This window comes from Trachemys scripta, chromosome 7 (assembly GCF_013100865.1).
Source record: "Trachemys scripta elegans isolate TJP31775 chromosome 7, CAS_Tse_1.0, whole genome shotgun sequence".
NCBI classification, from domain to species: domain Eukaryota; kingdom Metazoa; phylum Chordata; order Testudines; family Emydidae; genus Trachemys; species Trachemys scripta.
Genome location: NC_048304.1, coordinates 81,611,185 through 81,628,442, shown reverse-complemented (window position 1 = coordinate 81,628,442; position 17,258 = coordinate 81,611,185). Strand labels below are relative to the sequence as shown.

The 17,258-nt window shown below is 37.5% G+C and overlaps 2 protein-coding genes across 2 annotated transcripts in view; one reads left to right on the top strand and one right to left on the bottom strand.

Moving 5' to 3' along the window:
- CTNNA3 (catenin alpha 3) overlaps positions 1–17,258 on the top strand; it is a 960,805-nt gene that overhangs the window by 280,108 nt on the left and 663,439 nt on the right. The window lies entirely within an intron of this gene.
- LRRTM3 (leucine rich repeat transmembrane neuronal 3) overlaps positions 9,194–17,258 on the bottom strand; it is a 139,946-nt gene continuing 131,881 nt past the window's right edge. Inside the window, exon 3 of the mRNA XM_034775300.1 lies at positions 9,194–11,487. Coding sequence (XP_034631191.1) covers positions 11,278–11,487 — 210 coding nt within the window. The 3' untranslated portion in view covers positions 9,194–11,277. The remainder of the gene's footprint in view (positions 11,488–17,258) is intronic.

Below are 17,258 nucleotides of genomic sequence, written 5' to 3'. Positions count from 1 at the left end.
GGCCTTAAAAACCTCTAAGGATGGAGATTCCACTACCTCTCTAGGTAACCTATTCCAGTGAGTCACCACCCTCCTAATGAAATAGTTTTTCCTAATATCCAACCTAGACCTCCCCCTCTGCAACTTGAGACCATTGCTCCTTGTTCTGTCATCTGCCACCACTGAAAACAGCCTAGTTCCATCCTCTTTGGAACCCCCCTTCAGGTAGTTGAAGGCTGCTATCAAATCCCCCCTCACTCTTCTCTTCTGCAGATTAAATAAGCCCAGTTCCCTCAGTCTCTCCTCATAAGTAATGTGCCCAGCCCCTAATCATTTTCATTGCTCTCCGCTGGATTCTCTCCAATTTGTCCATATCCTTTCTGTAGTGTGGGGCCCAAAACTGGACGCAAATCTCCAAATGTGGCCTCACCAGTGCCGAATAGAGGGGAATAATCACTTCTCTTGATCTGCTGGCAATGCTTCTATTTTTGTAGCTGGCGTTTCAAGGTATTTACATGCCAGATATGCTAAACATTTGTTTGTCCCTTTGTGCTTCGGTCACCATTGCAGAGGACATGCTTCCATGCAGATGACGCGTTAATTAAATTTGTGACTGAACTCCTTGGGGGAGAATTGTATGTCCCCTTCTCTGTTTAACCTGCATTCTGCATATATTTCATGTTATAGCAGTCTCAGATGATGACCCAGCACATGTGGTTCATTTTAAGAATACTTTCACAGCAGATTTGACGAAATGCAAAGAAGGTACCAATATGAGATTTCTAGAGATAGCTTCAGCACTCAACCCAAGATTAAATCTCAAATGCCTTCCAAAATCTGATCAGGATGGGGTGTAGAGCATGCTTTCAGAAGTCGTAAAAGAGCAAAACTGCGATGCAAAACTATAGAACCCGAACCACTAAAAAAAGAAAATCAGCTGCCTGCTGGTGGCATCTGACTCAGATAATGAAAATGAACATGCGTCGATCCACACTGCTTTGGATTGTTATCGAGTAGAACCCGTCATCAGCATGGACACATGTGCCCTGGAATGGTGGTTGAAGCAGGAAGGGACATATGAAACTTTAGCACATCTGTCACATAAATATCTTGCAACGCCGGCTATGACAGTGGCATGAGAACACCTGTTCTCACTTTCAGGTGACACTGTAAACAAGAAGCGGGCAGCATTATCTCCTGCAAATGTAAACAAACTTGTTCGTCTGAGTGACTGGCTAAATAAGAAACAGGACTGAGGGGACTTGCAGGCTCTAAAACTTTACATTGTTTTATTTTTGAATGCAGTTTATTTTGTACATAATTCTACATTTGTGAGATCAACTTTCATGATAAAGAGATTGCACTACAGTACTTGCATTAGGTGAATTGCAAAATACTATTTCTTTTGTTTTTTTACAGTGAAAATACTTGTAATCAAAACTAAATATAAAGTGAGCACTGTACACTTTGTATTCTGTTTTGTAATTGAAATCAATATATTTGAAAATGTAGAAAACACCCCAAATATTTAAATAAATGGTATTCTATTATTGTTTAATCGCACGCTGAATCGTGATTCATTTTTTTAATCGCTTGACAGCCCTAATATATACACATAGGGCAGTGTCAGAAAAATTGATGTGCAAGTTGCTCCCATTCCAATTATTCTTAGCAGACCGAACTTTTAGAAGCTTCTTTTGAATAAAAAGTACTATTAGAACCTGAATTAAACACTGTTAAATCAAAAATGTAAAGCCTCACTAGGTTTCACTCACTATATGCTCCATTACTTTTTAAACATACATGTTTTCAAGGATTTAAAGGACGTGCAAAGTATTGAACTCAACATCTACCCCAACATATGAAGACACCTATCCCACACCTTGCAAAATATCAAACTTTCTTGCCTTCCACTCCAAACATCATAAAAGGTTTCCAGTCAATAATGATCTATAACACCTTTGTTAAACTAGATGTTGCATATTGATAAATGTATTGGGCCAGATCCTTGGCTGATGTAAATTGTCCTAGCACTATTTGCTGCAAAGGGGGCCAAGACAATTAGCACCAGCTGAGAATCACCCCGTAGTATTAAAGGCTTTGTGAATAGAAGGTGTGTGTTACTGTTCGTAGTAGCAGAAAACCAGAAAACTTTGCTTTTTGGTGGTTTTAAAATAATAGAAATGTAAGGCTGGAAGGGACCTTGACTAGTCATCTAGTCCATTCCCTCATTCTGAGGCAGGATTAAGTATATCTAGACTATCCCTGACAGGTGTTTGTCTCACCTGTTCTTAAAAACCTCCAGTGACAGGGATTCCACAACCTCCCTACGTAGCCTCTTCTAGTGCTTAGCTATCCTTTATAGTTAGAAAGTTTATACTAATAGCTAATCTAAATATCCCTGGCTGCAAACAAACCCAATCACTTCTTGTCCTCTTCTCGGTGGACATGGAGAACAATCAATCACCAATCTCTTTATAACAGTCTTTCACAGATCTGCAGACTTCATCATGTGCCCCTCTCAGCCTTCTCTTCTCTGGACTAAATGAGCACAGTTCTTTCAACCTTTTCTCATACATCATGTTTTCTAAACCTCTTATCATTTGTGGTGCTCTTCTCTGGACTTTCTCCAATTTGTTCACTTCCTGAAAGTGGGGTGCCCCAAAACTGGACCCCTATAAATCAGCTGAGGATGCCCCAGTGCTAAGTAGAGCAGGACAATTATCTCCTTGGTCTTAGCTATTATATGCCCTTTAATACATTCCAGAATTAATTTGCCCTTTTTACAACAGCATCATCTTGTTGACTCACATTCAATTTGTGATCCACTATCACCCCCCACATACTTTTCTGCAATACTGCCTGCATCCTTGCTTGCGGAAAAAAAAAAAGGCACAAAAATTAATAATTTTACTGTGGTGTTGTGGTTTTCTTTTTTATTTTTTTTAGATATTGCAAAGAAATTGTCATCTGAGTCAGACAAACTATAGTGTGCTCACTTGGGAACAAAACTTTTCTCCTTTGGAAATGGACAATTGACAATCAATTTATATATTTTTCTGGCTGTGTTAACCCAGTATGAATGTCTCCTCTCCAGCATTCTTAGTTGACAGTGAGACCTGGGAGAAGGAGGCAAGTTTTGAAAGTAAAACGAGGAGAAATAGAAGCCATCTTGATAAAACTAAAGTGATAGACCAGAAAAAAATCCCTGCATTTTATTTGCACATTTTAAAATGTTTTTTGTTGTGTCTGAAAATAACAGCTGTATTTTTGCTTTTTTTTAGGGACGCTGTGAGTAAGGTTTGTTCTAACTGTGGGAGTTTAAAGATGGGGGGCTTAAATATTTAAAGGTATCAATGTGTTGTTGCACTAACTGTTGCAATGCCTAACTCAGGAGCAGAAGTCTCCTTTTCAAAAAAGATTTAGGCACTCAGGGATTTAGGGTCCTAAGTGACTAAATTCCTTTTGAAAATGAGACATCTGTTTCAAAAGGCACTTAAAACGCTGCATTGGTGCAGCTGCGCTGCGGTACCGCTTTCATTAAGATGCTTTAAGATGACAGGAGAGAGCTTCTCCTATCGGCTTAGTTAATCCACCTCTGCAAGACCGACATAGCACTGTCCACACCGGCACAACGGACAGTATAACTATGTTGCTCAGGGCAGTGATTATTCACACCCGTGAGCGACGTTGTTATACTAAAGTAATTCTGTAGTGTAAATCAGGGATAAGTCAGTTAAGCATTGCAACGGTGAGTGCAGCAATGCATAAATACCTTTAAAAATCTGAGCCTGGTGCTATAAAAATAAAACTATCAATAACAAAATGCAAAAGGGCAAAAAGGGAGTTATATTATCATAATAACTAAGGAAATAACTCAGTTCATTATCTTTATTGAAAGGACAAGATGGCAACAAAATCTATTCATTGTGAAAGATTCAGTTAATAGCTTTTCATGACTCATTTATGACATACTTTGGTATAAAACTACTGAAATGATTGAAGTATACAGTTTTGGAGTGATACTTAATTTGTTATAAATGAATATTCTTTCTAATTGAAGAGTTTTTCCTTCTCAAAGGAGCACAGTATTAGTATATCCAAAGTCTTAAACTATTTGACTTTGAAATATATTTCCTTGGTGCAATCATTTTGTGATTAGACTGTAGATTGAGTAGTTGTTGAATATTATAAACTATAAAGATTTTATTTCTTATGGAATAAAAAGTCTCAAACTGTTTTTAGGTTGATACTGTAGAGCTGAAGCTTGGAAAAATCACTTGCATAGGATAACTAAACATCCTGAATTCCTTTGCTGTTTATTGCTGTAATGTAAGTCATACTGAGGTTATTTGACATTAATAAGGATGTAATGTGTATTCACCGAAATTCCATGGTAATTTAACATTAATTTTCACTTGTAAATTACCCTTACATATGTAATATCTAAATTGGTGACACTTGAAAGTGTCCATTATTATGAATGTATTAGGTCTTCAATGTAATAGGACTAGTTATAATTAATTCACTGTTGCAGGCTCATTTACTGGCACACAGCCTGTGCTCCATTGTAGCTAACCATCTAAAGAGACAGATTTTAGAAGTGACTTATTTATCTACAAAATTGATGTTGATAAAGTAGAATATAAGCCCCATTGCATATGGGATCTTAACAGTTGTACTCACTGCATTTCAACTTATATAAAAATTCTCAGTAACATTCTAGTAGCAAAACATTAAAATACAGTAATTCCTTTGGCATTCATTAAAATAACATTAATCATGAACTCTGCTGGTGTTAATGTTGATTTATTCTAAAACTTTAAAATCAATAAGCGTCCATAATTAACCAGAGCAGGAAAAAAGACTTTGACCTAGTTACTTTATATTAACACTGTCAGTTCAGTTTAGTGTTGTTAAAATGTCTCAAAATGTTTCTAAGAATCTTCCTTAAATATGGATCAAACAGTCAAGCCTGGAGAGAGAGAGAGAGAGAGGAGGTTCTTGCACGTACTGGCATTGACTATTAAAAATTCCTTTAAAAATGTATGTTACAAATGTATGACAGCACTTGATGACAAATGGGATTATTTTCATGTTAATTGGTGCAGTGGGATTGACAAAACTGATAAGTAAGTGCTTTGGTTTTGTGTAGCACTCAAATTTATAAACATGTCAGAAGGGAATTCTAATAGTGAGTGGTAAATCTGTAGCAGTTCAGAGTTTGGATTCAGTTTGGATTAAATCTAAAATTTTGGACTGTAATCCGAACCTTATTCAAATTTTCTGAATTTATCAGTTTACCATCCCCCCAAATGTGGTCGCTAGGTGTCAAATATAACAAGTAAAAGTACCTTAAATATTGTTCTGCTATAAAATCTGTTCATTTATTTTAAATAAAACACTTTTTCTGAACTAGAATTAGGGACGGAGCCAGCACTACTTAACAAACAAATGTATAGTAAGTGCACTTGCTGGAGATGTACTTTGTTCCTGAAAAATACACAGAGTTTATTGAAAATATATTTGAAAGGTTCAGCTTGTGTTGGGATAAGCATGCATGTGTTTCGAAAGAGAGAAGTCCTTGTAGAGGGGTTCAGGAATATCCTAACCTAGGTACACTTAAAAAATACTTTGCACTTGGGCAATTTGCTGTATGCCAAAGAGAGAACATTTACAAGTCTTTTCAAGACTCCAGAGGCCATTCATATCTGACAAAGATGATTTAGCAAGGAAGTGAACTATATCAATGGCAGAGAAATCCTTCATACCAAAATAATAACAAGGAGCTCCAGAGAACCCCTGAGAGCCACTTTAGTACATCACTACCTCTAGATCCTTCTGCATATTTATTATCAGTGGCAGAGAAACCTAGAGTCTGGATAGTAGTGTTCTTAGCTGCAAACTCCTTTGGACTGTTTTTTACATTGATAAGATGTGTACAGTTAGTATGCTGGAATAAATCACATATATATTGTTCTGTTTATTTAAATATGGTGTATTAAATTAATTTAATTAATACAAATGAACAGCTGAACGGGTAGTAGTTCTTTTGGGGTCAGCCACAGCAAGTTGTAGGATGACTGCAATTGTAATGAACATTCAACTCACTAAAACTTCAGAAATCCAGGACCCCACTCCAGTATTTAAAGGGGCACTAAATTCTACAGTGCTATGGCTTGAGCTGAAGAGCTGTTAATCTATAAAATCTATTTTCTCTCTTTGGCATTCATTATCAACACAGTCATGAGCCTGTGCAAAAAGTGCCAATGCATGAGAGATGCCTCCCTCAAGTTTTTAATTCTTGAGATAACTAAATTTACTTAGGTTACTTTGCCAATGAACTGGCATCCCCTGGGTATTTCTTATGTGCCTTGGAAAAGTTGTAAAAGTGGTTCTGATTATTGACATGTCCAGAGGCAGCATTTCCTGTCTCTGGTGAACAGAAAACCTAGTGGGAATTATTGCAATGAGACCTGGCACAGAACTGCAAAACATGCCAAATAACGCTTTCCTCCCTCCCAACCTACTATACAAGGAAGTATGGGGAGACTGTTGGTAAGTATGTAATAATACATTTAGGCATCTAAGGTGCTGTACAGTCCATTTTATATGAAGTGTTACAGTTGTTGTACACTGCTGAAACGTGTGGTTAAATGTACTGAAATACATATTGTACACATACATAAAGTAGGAAGTTTTAAGAACTGGGAAAGCTGTCCAGTCTCACACTTGTGTCTTCAAAGTGTATCATAATGTGACCATCCTGTTTTTTTATTAGACTTACTAGTCCCCTTCTCAAACAGCCTAGATATTTTTTGGACTCCTTTATACTGAGCCAGTCACTTTCCTTGTTAATGTATTCAATGTATTTATCACCCTTTGAATGCAGTAGTAGTTCCTGAATTCCTACTGCTTCCTGGATTACTATACTGTGGCCCCTAGGCTTTGAATGTCTTACTGGTTTTAGAAAATGTACATTGACTTTTGTAACAAGGTAGCAGGTTTTAGGAATACTGGGGCTGCTCTTCTGAGTTACATAATACCAGATGCTAGAACCCTGCACAGAGGTGCAAAATTATTTTTGTTGATTTACTTTGTCAGATCATCTGAGAGTCCAGTTAGCTTTTACCCAGGAAGAATAAAGGGTTTCAGCCTCTCTCAGGCAGACAGGACCAGGGGTCAAGACAAGAGAGGTCCTGCAGGAAACAAATGTCAGAACAGTTAAGCTCAACAGAATTCTTAGGGCTGGTCCACACTAACCCCCCACTTCGAACTAAGATACGCAACTTCAGCTACGTTATTCACGTAGCTGAAGTTGAACTATCTTAGTTCAAACTTACCGCGGGTCCACACACGGCAGGCAGGCTCCTCCGTCAACTCTGCGTACTCCTCTCGCCGAGCAGGAGTACCGGCGTCGACAGCGAGCACTTCCAGGATTGATCCCAGAAGATTGATTGCTTACCGCCAGACCCGGAGGTAAGTATAGACATACCCTTAGACTGAGGTTTGTTTTGTTGTTGGTGTACCTAACAATTAAAGTAAATACCAAGAAGAGAGTAAGGTTGTATGAGATTGCATGTGTATTAGGAAAAGGGTAGAAATGTCACCATTTTCTAATGTTATAAATCCCTTTCAGTAGGGATTTTTAGGTTCCTTCAGTGTTTTTTTTTCTTAAAGTTTAAATCTTTTAGCAGGTTTTTGTGTCTTTTCCCCTCATACGTGGGTTTACTTTAATAATTTTATCTTGTTACTTGCGTTTTTAAGAACTGGCATAATCTTTCTTGCCCTCACGTGACACATATTTCAAATGACCAATATCCTCTTTCACGAATGATGAATACAGTTGTTTCTGCTTCTCTAGAAGGGAACTAAACATGATAATGTTATAATTCCTTTTAATTGGTATGTGGCAGAGTTATATAAATATAAATTATATTCAGCATAATTATTGATGTAATTACACCTATATAAAGGCCTGACACAAAGCATATTGAAGTGAAGGGAAAGACGCCCATTGTCTCCAGTGGGCTTTGGATCAGGTCTAAGTATTTTGGTTTTGTTGAATTTTTACCATCACGTTGTTTTTAGCAGAGCTTCTCAGGCCATTAAAGAGTTGTTGATACCTTCTGGAAGGTTACCAGGAATCTCTTGATCATCTAGCACCAGCATGCTCAGCGAGAAGTTATAGGGCACACTGACCTCGGGATTGCTAGCTGGGTCAACAATGGTAACATCCATTGTTGTCGCTCCTGGTGCTGAAACACCAGCTGTTAGGCTACTAGCTACTAGCCTTGTACTGTTGGGGTGGGTTGCCAAGTAGTTGTAGAAATTACTGCTGCTATTGGATCTGGTTTTGCACCAGCCCTTTAAATAATTTATCTACTTATACCCCTGTCCTAACATCACATTAAAATTAGGAGGATTATCTGTAGAACTGCAGAAATAGTGGATCACGATTCCATTCCTGACGGCAGAAGATAAAAGGGCCCAAAATATTTTCTGATCTTAGCTTGTTCCATTCATATGATTTCCCCATTCTTGGCATAGGAAAATCAGCTGTCCCATTCCTTATCACTAAGAGATCATCTGGTCTAAAAGCTTATCAAAGTGCATTAACTAACTGTTAATATGCATCAACAAGGTCCACACAGACAATTAGAGTTCAGTAGACTAGTTCTGGGTAGATTCACACCCCAATTTGCTATGAACTAAATTTTCACATATACAGACCCTACGTGTGTGATAAGCTCTTCCATGTTTTCTTTTCCTATTGTCTCGTACTCTGAGAGTCAGAAGCACATCACATCTCTGAACATACAGCAATTTCAAAAGAGTGTCAGCAAGTCTGAGCCCCACATTTGTTCCATAAAAGTTCAAGGGGAAATGGGCCAAGGGTGGTCACAATGGTCATGGAAGGTAGCAGTAAGAGTAAGAGGGATTTAGTAACTGAACATCCATTCCCCCCAAAAGATCAGTTCTTATTTTACCCCAACCAGTTAAACCATCCATATTCATCAGAACAAAGCTGGATGTGAAACCTAAAGTCACAACGCTGAAGTAATGGGAAGTAATTTGTTCCCACACAAATATAATTTTAATATTTCAGGCCTGCAGCTAAGTGTTTTGTGCCCTTTTATAATTAGTTGAATATATATTTTCAAACTCTGCATAGTAAAATTCCAAAATAGAGACTGATGATCAGAAATCCAGGAACTCACCAGGTCAGTGCTGTAAAGAAATTAGAAACTGAAAAAATATGAAGGTTAAGATGAGTCTTAAACATGACAAATAAAATGTTTTGAATACCAAATAATTTATGCAAAATGTTACAAAATCTGAGGTGCTAAATAAATTACTGATACAATGTACTCTATTTTGACATTTTGTTTCCACTTAAAAGATAGTGAATGTAGAGTCCGTTGTATACAATATTCTAAAGGTATTTTTCCTATAATAGTTGCTTTATACTTTTGTACAAACAATTGAACTGCATTAAATTTAAATCTTATTTTGTGATGCCACACTAAAATATGTTGGGAGAAACATCCAAAAATAGATTTGTGGTTATATAATTTCTCTTTATTTCTTAAAAAGTTGCTACTACTGTACGAAACTCTTTTTTGTTTTAACCCTTGGAAGGCTCTTGCGTTCCTTTTCTATTTTTCACCAAGTCAGCATGGCATATGATTTTTCTAATCTATGTAATCTTTCATGATTACCACATGAGTGTATTGTAAGAAATGCTGACTCAGGACAGTGATTATAGAAGCCTTGAAACTTTAAACCAGAAGAATGAGATGTAAGAATTCTTCAATCCATAGATTAAATGGTAGACATATTATGGGCTCATAGAATTATTATAGATTTGATTTTTTTTTTGTATTTCAAGTTTTTTTTCTTAACTTGATCTATCAGAACATTGAAGGGCTATTTATCTTTACCTTTTGTTCCAAATTATTTTATCTTTTTAACAAAGTGGATGTTTTCTGCTTTTGAGTTTTTTGTAACCGTAACCATTAGAAAATGCTAAGAGTAGTATAGCTCTGCACAGAAAGGACAAATAATGGAGGGCCTGCTCCCACTGAGGTCAATGGTAATTGACTTCAATGGCAGTAGGTTTTGGCCCTAATAAACTGCTTGTCAACTTCTGACAGTTTTTTCAAAATCTTATGTGGGAGGCAAGAGGAAAAGTTCTGATTTGTGTGTGTGTGTGAGATCCTCAAGACAGTTTTGAAAATGAATCCTAATATGTAGAATGAAATCTTAAAATAAAAATCAGATGCATCTGAGGCGGTGGATGGTTACTTTCAGTGCAAATCTTCTAAAGAGACAGCTGACTGTTATGTTATGGCTACCCACCCATTTTATCCTGCAGTATAATGAAACTTAACAAAACTGTATCCTTGTCAGTTAACCGCTGCATCTTGTAAGTGTATGAAACCTCATTGCTGTGGTTACTGCCTTTGTCTCCAGTGTTGATTTATCCATGGTTCATTTTTTCTTTAATACAGTACTATACAAAGGAATAAAATAATGAGTCATTCAGAAATGTGTTGTTAAAATATCCCTCTTTATCGTTACATTTCGCTGCTTTAGAATTAACTTTCACAGGCTGTTAATTCAAGGCAACAGTTAAATCTGAGAAGAACTGTTAAAAATTCTGTGATTTTTTTTTCATTTATAAGAAAAACTTGTCTATGTAATTGAAGAACTTCTTACAAGTTTGAACAATTAAACCCTTCTTTTAGTTAATGTATTATTTCTGGTACAAGTAGATAAAATTCTACATGGTAAGCATGGTAAAAATTGTGCATGTTCTGCACAGCACAGAATTTTAGAGTAAAGTTTTCTGGGCACAAAAGCAGTAACAAAACTGTCCTTACAAAACTGAGTAACTGAATAACACAAGAAATAATTTTTGTTAATTTAAAACTTTAGAAACTGAAATTTGTAAAGTGAGATGTAATTCAGTTCTGGTACTGTACATAACAGCTGTTCTCAGTAATTGAAACTTTACAATATGAAAAATACATTAGATCTGTACAGTTTTTACAGGTAGGTAGGATGAGTTTTGAAAAAAGAATTGCTTCAAGGGTCATTCTCTGCTTTATGTCAAAAATACTGCACAACTTAGCTAATTACAAATTGTAGACTTGAAACAATTCATGTCTTCGGTGTAACTCTTAGTTTTCTTTTAATTGAACAGGGGTTTCAGAAACCATTTGAGAATATCTTCCTCTTTTGTCCTTCAAGTTACATAGGTTGGTTGCAGTCCTCTGTTACAAATGAAATCAGTTAAGCTAGCTGCTGACTGTGTTCACTGATTCTTGCGGCTTTTGTTATTGTGCTGAGATCCAGATCAGTCTCTAGGTGTGTTTCCATTGTTTCTTCCTGTGCATTAGATTCATAGGGCTTATGAGCAAGGAGTTCATGATGTACACCACAGTAACTTATTGTGGGTTGGTCATAGGCGAGAAATGTTGACACATTCATAGATAAAGGTATCTGGGGAAAAATGGATATGAAAAATAGTCAGTTAGCAAAAGACATAATTAACTTTTATGATGTGAATTTGATGGTGCTAAAAGTGAATATCTAAAAACATTGGCTAGAGTGAAGAACAGTGCTTCCTGTGAGAACTTCCCCTCACACCTTTGCCAATGTTCTTCAAACTTTGCTGGCATCATCTTTGATGCCTAATGCTGGGCCTCAGGATTTGTTTGTAAAAGTTTGTGTATGGCAGAGGAGCCACAGAAGTGTCTTAAAAATGCAAGTCAAAGCAAATAAGCTTTCATAATATATTTAGCAAATGCAAAATGTAAACCACAAAAATGTATAGGGGATGGGGAAGATACTTTACTGAATTAGTAAGACATGGAATAGTTTAAGTGGGATTTACCTAGCTGTCCAACTGCAAATAAGTGACTAGTGGACATTTCCAGACTTGTATCAGATTTTGTGTCAACTTTACAATGTGGATAAATATCTATTACAGGTTACCACTTTATTACTATTTGTGACTTAAGGATAGATTTGAATCCAGCAGGTTTCCATAGGTGAAAGGCCTATTTGAAGAAATAGCTATATTTCCTTATTTGGAGCCTCCCCCCCCACTTCTTTTCATATAAATTAGGATGTCATTTAAATTTTTCTTTTTGATTATTTTCATGAGGATTTCAAAGAATGTCATATATAGTTATCACAAATATATTTCAGAACCAGAGATGAAGAGAATATAAGAATATAGACCTTAATTATAAACATTTCTACTAGCAATTCTCTCTCTCTAATAATATAAATCTGAAGGATGAAAAATACAAAAAATAGTTATAGAAAAATGGTTCATCTGAGTAATGCCTGTATAGTATTTTTTAAAAGATTTAGTCAGCTATCAACTTGCATTTTATGTATGCCACAGAGAACAGCTTGTAGATTTGTCACTTTTATTGTTCTGTTTCTGCTCTAAAATAAACCTGTTTTGAAGCTTGATTGGAACTTTATAGAACTAAGTATAAAGACAATTCCAACACAGAGACTTTTATTTAATGATGGTTGCTATTGACTGAGTGTGATATTTTTAATTTTTTTTAATTCTGAAAGCATTCCAAATATTAAATGGTTGAAATAATAAAAAGCATGAATATTTCCCCCTTGCAGTAGCAACTTGATATACTGGGGATGCTGTATTTTAGCATAATTTCAACAAGAGAACAGGGTTCAGAACACATTAATGTGTCAGAGCAGTAAAATTTACCACTTAAAAAATGATTTTTTTACCAAATTCAAAGAATCAAAATAAAAAGTCTCTTTTTCAGCATAGTTTTAAATTGTATGCAACTCATCTATTATGGCCTGTGGTACATGCTTTGTGTCTATCACTCAAAAGTTTTGGTTGATCCCATGTTTTTTTTTTTTTTTTTTTTTTGAAGTAGGGCTAAAATAAAATCCTGCTGGCATTAAACTTTTTGTAAGTGGGACCAGGAGTAAAAACTTGATGCTGACTGCAGAATGCAAGCCCCAGTTTAGTAAAGTATTTAAGAACATACTTACGTCTCGTTGATTTTAGGGCTTAATTCAGCTCCTAGTCTTTTTATTAAATTCCACTTTGGGAATAGTGAATTGGGAATGGTCCTTAAATGATTCCTCAACGTTTATATGACATTAGGAAAACATGTAAAATTAGACTAATTTATCAATTTACAATATTTATTCTCCAGTCAGATGTAATTCTTAATATTGAAGAGAGTGATTTCCCCCCCTTTTTATACTCTGTCACTATCCTGTGCTTGTACTCCTTATGTAGTCAAAACTTAATTCAAGCAATTCTGCATATGCTCTGTTCCCTAAAGGACAGGTAACAAAGTACAAAACATAAATATGGAATTGAATCCTAATAGAAATGTCTTCATGGTCTCTTAGATTTTAATGAAAAACATATCCTTCCTGTGTCACACTTTTTGGTTTTCATTACTAGTGCATTGCTGTGATGCTAATTATCCTATATACCTGTGGATGCTTTCACTATCATATATATTTCTAATCTTTTTTTTTAACATTGTTAAGCTCTTGGCTTAATTGATCCCCTTCCCGTGCTTTAAGGAATGATCAGACTTCTCTGGTTCAGTTAGGTGGAACCCAGCTAAGGGAATTACCTCTATTGCATCTTTGCTTCCTCTTATCATAAGACTAGCTACCTTAACTGGAGGTTCAGAACCACCAATTCTGAGGTGGGCCTTCTCTATAGTATCCCTATATCTGCCACACTAAATAATCTTATCTCTCTCTCTGCTACACTATTTCAGCAACTCTGGCTTTAAGCATCTGTGCTTGGACCCTGGGAGCCACAAACTGCTTCTATTACGTGTGTACATGTACCATTTAGCCATAAGGCAAATAGCAGTACTTTTTTGCATTGTGCAGGGGCTAGCCCTCCCTACCTGATTAATTTGCTATTGGTGTTCTAGTCTAGGTCCAAACTTAATGTGGGCTTTGTACTCTGTGGTTATGTGCTAAGTTTTAGCTTTTAGTTCTTTGAACAATGGTCCCTATGTGTATATCACTGTGGGGGTGCACATGCATCTAAGACCAGAAAAATTTTATTTGCAGTTTTTGTGCTGCCTCATGCTCTGAACTGAGGGCATAAGGGAAGGCACAGACCACCTCTCTAAGTCCTTTCTACCACACGCGGTCTGAGACAGAGCCCCTTAGTGTCCACAGCTTCACTAGGATTCCTTAGTGGCCTTCCTGAGTACTATCATCTCTGCTGGAAGAGTGGGTGAGCCAAGTGCCCTTATGGTGGACCCTCCCTTCCCGGCCTTTCATAAGGATAAGGTTTCTTTGATGTTATACCCAAAGTTCATTCAGAAGGTTCCCTCCCAATTCCACATAGCTCATGTCAAGCACCTGCCTGTTTTCTAGCCTAACCTCACACTACCATTCTCTGCGTGTCTGTTGAATCTTAGCTTTCTACCTGCAAAGGACATGACCCTTCAGTCTCCAAGACTTTGTTTCCATCACTGAATGGATGAAGAGGAAGCAATCTCCTCACAAAGACTTTCTAAATGGATTTCAGATTGTGAACTCCTTTGCTATAAACTCATGCAGGCTCTTCACCTCAAAGTGTGAGGGTCCACTCAGCCAGACTTCTCTTCGGGGTGTTCCCCTCCTGGAGATCTATGGAGCAGCACTGTGTGCTCTGTGCATACCTTTACTAGACTTTACACTGGGATACAGGCCTCTTCTGTGGACATGGACTTCTACAGCAGTCCTGCAGTCTGTGGTGTAGCATTGTTCCTCGCACACTCCACCTGGATGAATACTGTTTGGGAGTCACCTGCAGTGGATCATTACTCAAAAAAAAATGAAAGGTTACTTCCCTTCAGTAAATGGAATTCTTTGAGATGTGTGGTTCCATAACCCACCTCCTTTTGCTTTGCTTCAGATCTTTTCTTAAGGTGATTTGTGCAAGAGAAGGAACTAGAGAGGCAGTTGGTCTGTGCCTCTCCTTATGCTCTCAATTTGGTGCCAAGGAGGCACAAGACACCAGCACGGGCCAACAGGTGCTGCTAGTAAAAAAATATCCAGTCTTAGGTGCATGGAGTGCATGTGCACCCCCGCAGTGGAATGCAAGTAGGGAATCACACATCTTGAAGAACTCCAGTTACTGTAAGATAAGTAACCTTTCTTCTTTTGTTTATTAAATTTAATCCGATGGACTTTTTCTACTCCACTAACAATTTATTAAGCTGTCTACCTGAACTGCTGAATTGCAACTCAGTCCTAACTCCCCTGTCTTTTTTCTGTGTCTTGCAGTTTCAAGGGTGCCTCAGCTAAAGAATAGGTACTCACTAATTAAATTTATGTCTATGTCTAACCAGTTCAAAGAATGGGGACTTTACACCCACATGAAAAGAAATCTTTAAAAAAAATTGTATGTGTATAAGCTTTACAATGACAACATTCCTTTTAAGGTTCATTTTATTTGTGAAGCTTGGGGCACCCAAAGGACAACCAAGTGAAGTTACCATGTAAGAACTAGAATAAATCTGTAATGAATCCACAATGTCAACTCCCACATATTGTAATCTTGACAGTCAAGTAATCCTTGATGTGGAGAGATCACCCTTTTGGAAAAGTGAGATGTAATTCAATCAAACACTAAATCTGTCAGGAGAGGGTCAACATTTTGTTGAATTATGTTGCATTGTAGGAAATTACATTGTCCTGGACCCATTTAATTACGCTACATTTTAAGTAACTTAATTCATCTGGGAATCATCCAGCAATAACTTGTATAGTGCAAGTCATGATTCCTTCCTCCATCATTTCCACCAAGTAGAGGATTGTTGTTGCTCCACTCCCCCAACAGCTGGTCTCCAGCCCGTTGTTGAGATCCCACTGCCGTCCCTCATATAAGGGCTGGGGAAAGGGAGTTGTATGTTTGTGACTCCTAATGACTGGAACAGTAATCCCATCCCCAGCTTCTCTAGGGGATATGTTCCCTTATACTAAAAGTGGAAATAAACTTATCAGGGAACCGAACGCTCTATGGAATGAATACCTGCATTGGATACCAGTCATAAGGAGGCACCACCAAATACCTTGGCTGCCTCCTCCCAGCCTAGTTCCCAGATAATTAACAATTCCCTCAACATCAGCCAAAAATATATCTGCTTCCTGGTCAAAGAGGTGTACCCCAACATCCCTCAATAACTCCGGTACTAAATATAGTTTTGGTGGGGGTAATTACTGATCCTCCCATTCCCAATGATTTCACTCATCTGGCCTTATCAACCTGTGGTGGCCTGCTGGCTCCCACCATTCCCTTTGAAGAAGCATTTCAGCCTAGTTTACAGCCATATCTGGGAAAAGATCCTGGATCTACCTTAAATCTTTTAGTTCCCTAATGATTAAGTCATCCCCCTTACAGAATTCACCTTGTCATCAAGGCTCAGCTGTGAACATCCAGGGAAACTGACTACCCGTCTCTAGGCTCAATATTCACAAATCCAAACATCAGCTCTCATTTTCTGTTCCCTGTAGTATTCCCTTCCATTCATGTCAGTACAGAGCTATCTCATCACTGATGCCCAGCAGTGAGTTTCCAAGAGGAATTGACCACCTGCGTGGGGCCAAATGCACAATATTATGCCTGCACATCCAGTCACCATATCTTTTGTACCTGTTTGCTTGATCCCAAAGAAAGAGATAAACAGGAAGAGTTTAACACATAACCCACTGAATTATCCTCCCCAACAGGGGTCACCATACCCTTCTATTTGGATGCTATCACTGATAGACAAAAATCTGTTGGGCTCCTATTTCAGACAAAGTTGTGGATGTAACCAATCCAGTTCTGAATAAATGGCATTCTATTTCACCAGAGGAATCTCAACAATACATGATCTTTGACAGTGCCATGAACTGAAATATCCTTTTCTGAGGTAACTCCCTTCCCCATGAAGAAAGAGTGGCCTGGCACCAGTAGCCTTGACACTAGCCCAGTCTGTACTGCTTGACTGGGTATCTCAGACTTCCCACATTTGCTTCCCTTCACTTCTTTTTTTTTGACAGTCTGAGAGTCAGGAGGTCAAATCTCTGCCTCACATAGCAGATCCCTAAATTTCAACACCCTATCTGAATCCTTCCTTCCTTAAACTCCATATTAGCCCCTCCAATAGCCATGACATCACAGATTATAGTGTCAGATTCTGAAAGGGTTTATCCTCAACTGGAGTTCAGTAAATTCTTCCATACCCCAAATATATACCTGAATG